This window comes from Bison bison, unplaced genomic scaffold (assembly GCF_000754665.1).
Source record: "Bison bison bison isolate TAMUID 2011002044 unplaced genomic scaffold, Bison_UMD1.0 scf7180017864293, whole genome shotgun sequence".
In the NCBI taxonomy this organism is placed as follows: domain Eukaryota; kingdom Metazoa; phylum Chordata; class Mammalia; order Artiodactyla; family Bovidae; genus Bison; species Bison bison.
In genome coordinates, this window is record NW_011494865.1 from 1,044,188 (window position 1) to 1,054,792 (window position 10,605).

The 10,605-nt window shown below is 51.4% G+C and overlaps 1 protein-coding gene across 1 annotated transcript in view; it reads left to right on the forward strand.

Moving 5' to 3' along the window:
* Positions 1-10,605, forward strand: part of NUBP1 (nucleotide binding protein 1) — an 18,162-nt gene that overhangs the window by 3,437 nt on the left and 4,120 nt on the right. The window contains exons 4-9 of the mRNA XM_010850661.1: positions 4,122-4,190; positions 6,815-6,847; positions 7,583-7,673; positions 8,272-8,426; positions 10,006-10,116; positions 10,377-10,479. Of these exons, the coding sequence (XP_010848963.1) occupies positions 4,122-4,190; positions 6,815-6,847; positions 7,583-7,673; positions 8,272-8,426; positions 10,006-10,116; positions 10,377-10,479 (562 nt within the window). The remainder of the gene's footprint in view (positions 1-4,121; positions 4,191-6,814; positions 6,848-7,582; positions 7,674-8,271; positions 8,427-10,005; positions 10,117-10,376; positions 10,480-10,605) is intronic.

Here is a 10,605-nt window from a genome sequence, read left to right on the forward strand (position 1 = left end):
TGGACTGCAAGGAGATCCAACCAGTCCATTCTAAAGGAGATCAGTCCTGGGTGTTCATTGGAGGGACTGATGCTGAAGCTGAAGCTCCAATACTTTGGCCACCTCATGCGAAGAATTGACTCATTGGAAAAGACCCTGTTGCTGGGAGGGATCGGGGCCAGGAGGAGAAGGGGATGACAGAGGATGAAATGCCTGGATGGCATCACCGACTGAATGGACATGAGTTTAAGGAAAACCCTGGAGTTGGTGATGGACAGGGAGGCCTGGCATGCTGCAAATCATGGGGTCGCAAAGAGTCGGACACGACTGAGCGACTGAACTGAACTGATGGTGTTATACCTGATGAAACCATGAATACTCTTTGTTTTTTTTTTTAAACACAGAATGCATTCCACCTTTTTGGTTTTGCCAAAACTCTGCATAGATTGCCAACTGTTTTTCCACTAGAGGACTGTTTGGGGCCTTGCAGGGGTATTCGGTATAACATAGAAACAGTTTTATTATGTTCATGTTGAAAGCCGTTCCAGACCATTTTCAGTTCTTTCCACTGCCTTGGTGTGTGCCTTCTTGCATACACTGATGAGTTTTTGAAAATTAGTTTTCTCTTTTTGCATTTTGAATGTTGAAATTTACTTTATATGTATAAAGGCTAACTTTTCACATTTGTCTTATAACTGACTAATGGCTTTTCCCTTTTATGTGGCTTTTTTATTAAGATAGTACTAGCAGGGACTGTAGAGTACTTTTAATTTAATATTGACATTTCAAAACTGCGCTATATTGCCAGTTATTTTTTTAAAACTAAAAACTGGATAAATGCCAGTACTTTCTACTTGTGTGAGATAAACCATTCTATTCCAGTATGAAATAGCATCCTAAGTTCTTAATAAAATAACGGCTAAATTTCCTGCACGAAAAAAACCCAGTAAAGGCAGCTACCATGGGCAGGGGAATGAAGCCCACCATTCCAGCCTGCCCTCAGTGTGTGTACACACACACAGATACACAAATGCACAATGACGTCTTAGACACCTCACTGAGGACTCCAGGAATATATATATTTTTAAAATCATTGGGTTAAAAAAGAGTTGAATTTGGAGGTCAGCAGACTTTTTATATAAAGCGCCAGATGGTAATTATTTTAGGTTTTGTAGGTTATACAGTTTCTGTAGCAACTCTCAGTTCTGCCCCTTTAACACAAAAGCAGCCTGTGACTGTGGCTATGTTCTAATAAAACTTTGAATTTCATAATTTTCACATGTCATGAAATAAAAATATTCTTTTTATTTTTTTCCCCCTACTCTAAAAACATAATAGCCATTCTTAGCTGTGGTCTGTACAAAAATAGGTGGCATTCTGGGTTTGGCCCCCGGGTTGCAGCTCACCAGCCCCTGGTTTGGTGGTTTGGTTTGTAGCCCAGCTGTGCTGGTGCTGGCTGGAGAAGAACTTTGTTGCAGGAGGACTGAAATGCTGGGGAGGCCGTGGCCTTCTGGAGACCTTGCTGAGGTGGGACTAGGGGGTCTGGAAAGCTTGGTGTTTCTCTCATTGACTGTGGCTCTGAATTCCGCTTGTAACTCATTTCTCTTCTGATCGTTTTATGATGTGTGGAGCCACTCCCATTGGCCTGCCTGACGGATGTGGGCTTCTCTGAAGTCTGGTTTCTGTTACCTAAGGTGTGCTCGAGGGATCTGGTGAAAGGGAGAAGGGACTGCCTGGAGCCAGCTGGGCAGCAGGTTGGAGAAGGCGTCCTCTGGGCTCTGATGGCAGCTGGTGGAAGGTGGAGGGAGGAGGTATAGGCAGAGGCCAGAGCCGGAACCGCTGGAGCAGACTGGACAGGCGGGCAGGGCAGGGCCGCTGCTACGGTGGAGGAGCCGAGAATGGGGCTGGGCCAGCCCAGGAGGCTTTAACGCCCAAGGAGGACATTCCCGTGGGAAAGAGGCATGGTCTGAATGTTATTACAGCAGCAGTCGAGTGTTGTCAGAGGGTGATGGTGAACCAGCAAGAAACATTGGTCTTGTCTCCATGAGGGGCCACAAGGTCACGGCTAGTGCGGTGGCTGAAACCAGTGGCAGGAAATGAGAGCAAAGCTGGGGAGATGGAGTAGCAGGTCTAACTGCTGGAGAAGAGGGAGGGTCCGAAGTCTAGCTGAACCTGTGGGGCCAGAGTGGGGCGAGGTCTAGTGTGGTGGCCAAGAACACAGGCTCTAGAGTCGGTCTGCCCACCATCACCTCCCAGCACTGCCCACACCACTGCTGTAACCGTGGGCAGGTTATCAGACTCTCTGCCTCAGTGTTCTCATCTGTAAAATGGGACTCAGTCCTGAGTGAGGTGATACCTGTAGCTGTAAAATGCTTAACACGACACTAGATGCATAGGAAGTGCTCAGTCAGTGTCCCTGATAGTCATCATCATTATTTCTTCATTCCACTCCCTGGAGTATGGAGGGGGTGAAGACCACCACGGGAATGAGTGCACGGGATATCTTTCCTGCATCTTTCACTCAAGATACCCCTTCTGTTGGGGGTGGAGGGGATGTATTAATAATTCCTTAAAAGGAAACGGGTTAAACTGTTCCCAAAAGAGAGTGAGACATTCTAGACCGAGAGGCTAGAAACTCAAGAGCCTTGACAGAAGTCTCCCATTAGGGCTGTAGGGATGGTGTAATTGCCCAGGTCCTCAGGCTCTGATGTAAAATCTCTGGACCATTAAACACACACCAGCCTGAAGCCTCAAGAATGGTCTTTAGGATGAGTTCTGTTGCATTCTTCTTGAGGTCCAGCAGAGGGCGCAGGAGGCAGATGGTGATCCAGTGTATGAACCCCTTTGCTGACCGCGGTGTGAGGTCATGTGAGGATCACAGGAGGAGATCATAAGGGATTGTTGAGAGAATGGAAGAGGGAAGCAAGAAACGAATTTGGGGCAAGTTAAAAAGTTACCCAGAGGTGCTGCACTTTGGATCTAAGACATAAGAGCTTTCAGGATGAATAGCTCTGCTCTTTAGAGAGTTTCTGAGAGCTGTGTCAGACCTTTTCACATATCACATGGGGAAAGCGGGGCATTTGGGGTGGAAAGAGTCCTCCTGGGCTGGACATGTCACTAGCAAAGAACTTCTGTGTGTTTCCTTATTCTTACTTTCTCCTTTAGAAGTTGAACCTATGCCACTGTTAACCTTCAGCATCACAGGAAAACAGGGCTTGCTCAGAACTCAGCTGGAGGGTCCACTCTGGCCCTCCTAGCCAGGCCCCCGGATCCGTGGGAAGAACCCTGGTATTGGAGTCCAGAGACCTTGGTTTAAGTCCCAGCTCTCTTCCTTGCTTGTTGAACAAGTCTCTGGGCATCTCTGAACTGCAGTTTCTTCTTCGGGAAAGCAGAGTTATAATGATCACACACACACACACACCCCCCCCCTAGACTGAGCCGCAGTTTCTTCTTTGGTAAAGCAGATATAATGATCTCACACACACACACACACACACACCCCCCAGGACACACACACACATACACACAACCGAGGACACACACACACACACACACAAAACCCAGGACACACACACACGCCCCAGGATACACACACACACACAACCCAGGACACACACACACACACACCCCAGGATACACACACACACACACCCCCAGGACACACACACACACGCCCCAGGATACACACACACACACGCCCCAGGATACACACACACACACCCCCCAGGATACACACACACACACACCCCAGGACACACACACACACACACACACACACACCACCGCCCCCCACAGGATGTGGTAAAGACCAGGTAAACAGCGGCTGGACCTGAATCTGCGAACAACCTGACATCCTGGTTCATAAGCTCACCTTGAAAACAGGCCATATTGAGGGTGGCAGGGGTTGGGGGGAGCATGGGGGTGTTGATGTACTTTGCACTTGTTGGGTGTCTTGACTGTGTCTCCAAGGCCCGGAAGTGAATGTTGTAACTCTGAGACTCCACTCAGTCCATGTTCCACCTGGTTTCTCTGTGTCTTCTCCCCTCCCTTCTTTTGCTCGAACCCCGTCCCCTCCCGATTGTGCACACCCAGAGGATTGGACCTGCGTTGCATCACTGCCCTGATCTCTTCTCGTTCCCCAGGTTGCTCTTCTAGACATCGATATATGCGGGCCGTCAATTCCCAAGATCATGGGATTGGAAGGAGAACAGGTAAGAGCAAAATTTTAAAAACGCTGGGAAATATTTTCTTATAATGAACCTGAGCCCTGAGCTGTGCACCCTAAGCCAGGGGGTCAGCGGAGCACGTGCATTTTTACCTGGATGTGACCACATCAGGGAGGGTTCAGTCGAGGGTCTACTTTTAACAACAGCTGTGAGTTTGGGGGTGTATTGGGGGGGGGGCAACCCATCTGTAAGTTCATCCAAGCCATCTGAGAGGTGTTCATTTCGATGCCGTCTTAGAGGGGAAGGGAAAGAGCAAGTCAAATGCAGAAGTCAGACACGAAAACTTGGTCCTGGCTGGGAAAGCTTGAGCAGGGCTGGCGAGGGCTCCGTAGGCTGGAAGCAAGGGAATCTTTCTGCCCCTGTGGTCACTGGGGAAGTGAGGGGAAGTGAGACTTCGAGGCAGGCGGGTGACGTGGGATTGGGGGATGGGGGGCAGCCGAACTAGGTGCCACCGCCTCCTCCCACCCTGGTGCGCAGAGCCAGCCAGGAAGGGGCTCCCCAGGGGGTTGCGTTTTGAAGCCAGCCTGGAGGACCAGCCTTGTCCGGGGCTGTCGGGATGGGTTCATTCTTTACGAAGCACTGGGTGCTGCCATTCAGAGGTGAACGAGGCAGATAAAGACCCTGCCCTCATGGGAAGGACGGGTGACAATAGGAATCTACGTGAAGCGAGGGGATGGGACAGATGGCAGGGAGGGGGCCCGGGGAGCTGCTCTTTGGGAGGAGGTGGTCAAGGGCACCCTGCTTAGAGAAGCCAGGAGGAAGGCATGCTGGGCTGGGGGACTGTCCTCATACCCAGTAGCCTGTGGGGCCAGGCAGAGTGGCCCTCAGGGTGGCAGAGAGTAGCCTAGGCGGACGGGACCAGCCCCTGGGGACTCTGGTCAGGGCTTGGCACTTGCTTTCCATGTGCTGAGAGGTGCTGATGCCGTGCGGGGTCAGGGCAGAGCAGCGGGACCATGGCTCTGACCGCGTACCCGCGGGCAGCAGGCTCTGGAGCATGGGTCTCCCTTCATCGTCAGTCACACACACGTGCTACCCACTGAGCCGGCGCACAAGTCGTTTATAAAAACTGAACATTGTAAATGGTGAGAAATTCCACCCTTTTCTTCTCCTGTACTGTTGGATCATCGGGTTTACCCCCTCTTTCAAGACCAGTGACTTAGAGAATGATTATTAATAGGAATTAATGTTTTGTTTTTTTTTTTTTGAAGTATGACTTCGAAGCCAGTGACAAAGAGTCACATATTACCTGAATTGCATTTCTGTCAAATGTTGGGGACAGGCACCTCTGTAGACACAGTAGATCCATGGTGACCTAGGAGTGGGGGGAAGCGTGGTGGTTGGGGGTGACACTTGAGGGGTGCAGGGTATCTTCTTAGAGTAAACAGAATGTTCTGACGTTGATTGTGGTGATGGATGTGCAGTTCTGTGACTATCCTGAAGTCATTTAACTGTACACTTTAACTGGGTGAACTGTGTGGTATGTGAATTATATCTGAGTCAACTGTTTACAAAAGTAAGATGTCACCAGGAAAAATGGGCCTTCTCTTTTGGCTCCAGAGTTGCCTGAAGCATAACTTCTAAGACTGATGTGCAGTTAGAAATTGCGTAAGTTCCAGTTTCATAGAGAAGCGTCGGAGTGGACTTCAACCCTGGCAGTTTGCTGTTGCTTAGTCGCTAAGTCGTGTCCGACTGTTCTTTGACCCCAGGGACTAAGGCCTGCCAGGTTTCTCTGTCCGTAGGATTCTCCAGGCAAGAATACTGGAGTGGGTTGCCATTTTCTTCTCCAGGGGATCTTCCCAACCCAGGGATGGAACCTGAGTCTCTTGCCTTGGCAGGTGGATTCTTTGCCACTGAACAACCAGGGAAGCCCTCACCCTGGCAGTTAGTGACACCTAACTGGGAAGCATCTGGGTCTTGAAATAGCCCCAGCTTCCCACCGACACCCCTTTTCCAGGCCTTGTCCCCTGGGGCAGCAGCTCAGACCACCAGCGGGAGGGTTCCGTGACCGCTGCGTCACTCAGGGGCGTCCCTCCACTCAGTTACCTGCATCTTCGCAGCAACCCCCAACCGGTTTCTGTCATGCTTTTAAAATCCCCCAGATCATACTGGACTCTGATGAACATCGGTTCCCTGACGCGATATTTAAGCAGAGTTCCCAGATCGCCCAACCTGGGAGGGGAAAGCGTATGCACCCTATCATCTGTATCTCTGGCTTCCCAGGTGGCACTAGTGGTAAAGAACCTGCCTGCCAATGCAGGAGACATGAGAGACACAGGTTCCATCCCTGGGTTGGGAAGGTCCCCTGGAGGAGGGCACAGCAACCCACCCACTGCAGTATTCTTGCCTGGAAAATCCCATGGACAGAGGAGCCTGGTGGGCTGCAGCCCATAGGGTTGCGAAGAGTCGGACATGACTGAGCAACTGAGCATGCACCTGTATCGCCAAACCCTGACCCCCTGGTATTCACTCCCTGTTAAGAATTCAGTGGCAGCCTTTAAGACAACGAATCGTAATTTATAAAACTGCCCTCCTACTGCATAAACTTTGTGTGTAAAGCATGACCAGGGTGTGTAATTTCTCACAAATGAGACAGGCTCCTGTTCCCACAGGTTCACCAGAGCGGCTCGGGCTGGTCTCCAGTGGTGAGTGCCCACCCCAGGCCTTCCCTTCAGGGTGGTGTGTACATAAGGGACAGTGGTGGGCAGTCAATCGGTGGCTATTTCTCAGCCAATGGGTAGTCACTGAGGCACTTTCCTGGGCCTGGGGGATCCAGTTACGACCAGAGATTGGCTCAGAGTAGTTCTTTCCAGTTTGTGGGCCAAACAGTTGCCACCATTGTAGATGGAAAGTAGTGATATGCAAATGAATGACTGTGGCCCTTTTCCAATAAAGCTTTATGTACGAAACCAGAAGCGGGGCCAGCCAGATTAAAACAGCACGTTTGTTGTTGTTTAGTCGCTCTGTCATGCCCGCCTCTTTGCGACCTCATGGACTGCAGCACACCAGGCTTCCCTGTCCTTCACTGTCTCCCAAGTTGGCTCAAGCTCATGTCCACTGAGTCATGATGCATCCAGCCATCTCATCCTCTGTGACCTCCTTCAGAGGAGACCGTATTTGTTTATTTCAGCTGAGTTCATTGTCATTGCCACCTAGGGCCGTATGGTGATTCTTTCAATCCCCCCAAATATGGTAACCTTTTTTTTTAATGATTTTTTGGGGGGTGGGAGAGATTTAAGGATTCAAAAAGTGAATATATACTCACATCACATAGTAACTTTGCCCCCTCAATTTCTTCCGCCCGCGCTCAGACACAAGACATAGGGAAGTGCCTGGCACTGTGGTTTGAAGTAAAATGTCTCTTGCACCATCCTTTCCAGTTCCTGGAAGACAACTTGGGGGTGATGTCCGTGGGTTTCTTACTCAGCAGCCCCGACGATGCTGTCATCTGGAGGGGACCAAAGAAAAATGGTTTGTCACTGTGCTTTCTGTCTCTCATCACGTCCTTCCAGGGGCAGAAGCAAATCCCATCCCATCAGGATGGCCTGTGTCTCTGGTGGCCTCTTTCTTCACTGGTTGAAGAGAGCCCATAGAAATTCCAATTTTATGTAATAAATGTAATGTTACAAATTTTCATATCTCTGATGGGTTTTTCTCTCCTGAAAACCCACCTAATCCTGAAATGATCCCTCTGGTGGTTTGTGCTCTTGTCAGAGAGAAGAGGATATGGGGTGAAGTCAGTACCAGTTTGATAGGGTGTCCAGGCTGCAGGTACGGAAGTGCCAACCTGGGCAAGGCTCCTCAGCCTCTGTGCTGTGATGTTCCGAGCCAGACAATCCCTTGTTGGGGAAGTTGGGGGTGGACGGTCCTCCACATCACAGGGTGTTAGCAGTTCCCTGGCCACCCTGGAGGCGAGTAGAGGACCCTCCCTAGTTTTGGACAAGCCCCCAGGCACTGCCAGACCCCACCAACGGAGCGCATAGACGAGCTGTGCGTAAGGGTCAGGAGCTGTGCTTTTGTAGGGTCAGAGGACAGGAGCCAGTGTGCATCACCGCGGCCTCCCCCACAGGCATGATCAAGCAGTTCCTCCGCGATGTGGACTGGGGCGAGGTGGACTACCTCATCGTGGACACCCCGCCCGGGACTTCAGACGAACACCTCTCAGTGGTGCAGTACCTGGCCACGGCGCACATCGACGGGGCGGTTATCATTACCACGCCGCAGGTGAGCGAGGGCCGGGCGGAGCGGGGTCCACATTGCAGCGCACTGAGGGGGCTCTTTTCTCCCACTGCCCAAGGCCCTGGGCTCCCCAACACCCTGGCTGGGATCCGCAGAAACCTTACGTTTGTCTTCAGTTCAGCCGTTGTCGGTGGACAGGGAGGCATGAGGTGGCTGGGATGGGGGCTGGCTAGAGCAGGTGTGGAAGGGGGCCTGGCCCGAGGATGGCGGTGGAGAGAAGACGGATGCTTCATTAGAAATGTTTCCTAATGGATATTTAACAGAGCTGGGCGACCAGCCCTGCACTTTTAGACCCTTAGACCAGCCGTGCTCTCGAGAGCAAGTCCCAAAGAAGTGACCTCAGGGACAGTGGAGCTGGGACGTCCACCCCGACGGCAGGTGCTGACAGCGGGCAAGGCTTCCCGTGTGGGGACTGTGTGCTTTCTGTGAGCCTAAAACCACTCTAAAAATGGTCAAAAGCAACAGCAGCAATCGAGTTGACACAAGAGTGGCCTCTCCAATACCACATTTACTGTGAAAGGAAACAGAGCCCCCCTTAGGTTCAGGAGGAGGGCAGTGGCCGTTCCGGAAGCGGTGAGGGTGTGCTGTGTCTGCTTCTGTATCTGTCACTTCTCCAGAAAACAGGACTTCACGCTGGGCACACCCACTCCCTCGGAGCCTTGCACATGCAGCAGCTGGCTTTCTTTGGGGGTCATTTTTGAGGAAGCAGGGCTTTTAGAGGACACTAGGGAGAGAACCAGAGGCACCCTACGGAGATGCTTAGTACCAGTGGGTTTACTTTCCAGCCAAGCCCTTTTGTCTACACCCCAGCCTCCAAGGGCTCAAGAGGCAAACGTGGGCCTCAGGAGAATAGACTCAAAGCCTGGGTCCACTGGGGGCGCACGACTGTTAGAGCTGTGCTTGATAGCACACAACACTTGGACATGTGTCTGCAATAAAATTACAGATGGATTGGGGAGGGTACTAAGCTCTGATTACCCACGCTCCTCTCGCTGTAAGGCACATAGGGTCCAGAAGTGAATTCGCAGGGCTCCAAACCGGGTAATATTCCTTATTTTCTTTTGGTCCATAAAGTTGTGATCATGATAACCAAGGTCAGAGGTTAGCAGACTTTTTCTGTTAAGGGCCAGAGGGGAACTATTTCAGGCTTTGCGGATCACAGGGTCTCTGTCCCAGCTCCCCAGTGGTACCATTATGGGATGAAAGTGGCCAGAGGTAATGTGGTGGTCAGGCTGTGCTCCAGAAGAACTCAATCTACGAAAACAGGGCAGCCAGGCAAGCCTGCAGGCTGCCCCCGCCCTGGGCTAAAACAGGGCTCACACGTGGTTGCATGAAACACTCATGGAACGGTTGTTGTTCAGTCGCTAAGTCGTGTCTGACTCTCTGCAATTCTGCATTGGCAGGCAGGTTCTTTACCATTGAGCCACCAGGGAAGCCCTTACATACAGAGTCTCTAAAGCTTCACGACAGTGACGCCGTGGCCCTGCAGCCGTCCCTCCACCACGCAATCGTTCCCTCTTTGTGCCCAGACTCTGAAATAACCAGTCTTCTGGAACCTTAACAGGAAGTGTCACTCCAGGATGTCCGGAAAGAGATCAGCTTCTGCCACAAGGTGAAGCTGCCCATCATTGGGGTGGTGGAGAACATGAGCGGCTTCATCTGCCCCAAATGCCAGGTGAGAGCACATTCCCCCCAGGTCCCGGCCTCCACGCTTGGGGAGATGGTGGGGTCAGGTGTCTGGGAAACCATTTCTGCTTTCCCCATCATTTGGGAACTGGAATAGTTTAAAAAAAAAACCCTCTGTTGCCGGTTTAATGGAAATTCTTTTCACACTCAGAAGAGCCTTTTTTTATTTAAAGTTTGTTTAAAGTGTGGTCTATTCATACAATTCTGACACAAACTCAGGATTCCTCCCCCTTTCACATTGCCTTTCAGAAAGAGTCTCAGATATTCCCACCAACAACAGGGGGTGCGGAGGCCATGTGCCAGGACCTGAAGATCCCGCTGCTTGGCAAAGTGCCTCTGGATCCACGCATAGGTGGGTGCGTCCCTCCCGCATGGGGCCCGTGCGCCCTCCAGCTGAGAGCAGCAGGGAAACACGTGGGCGTGTGGTGAGGCAGCAGGAGGGCCTCGGGGAGGTGGGAAGGGCCCGCAAGGGTGGAGG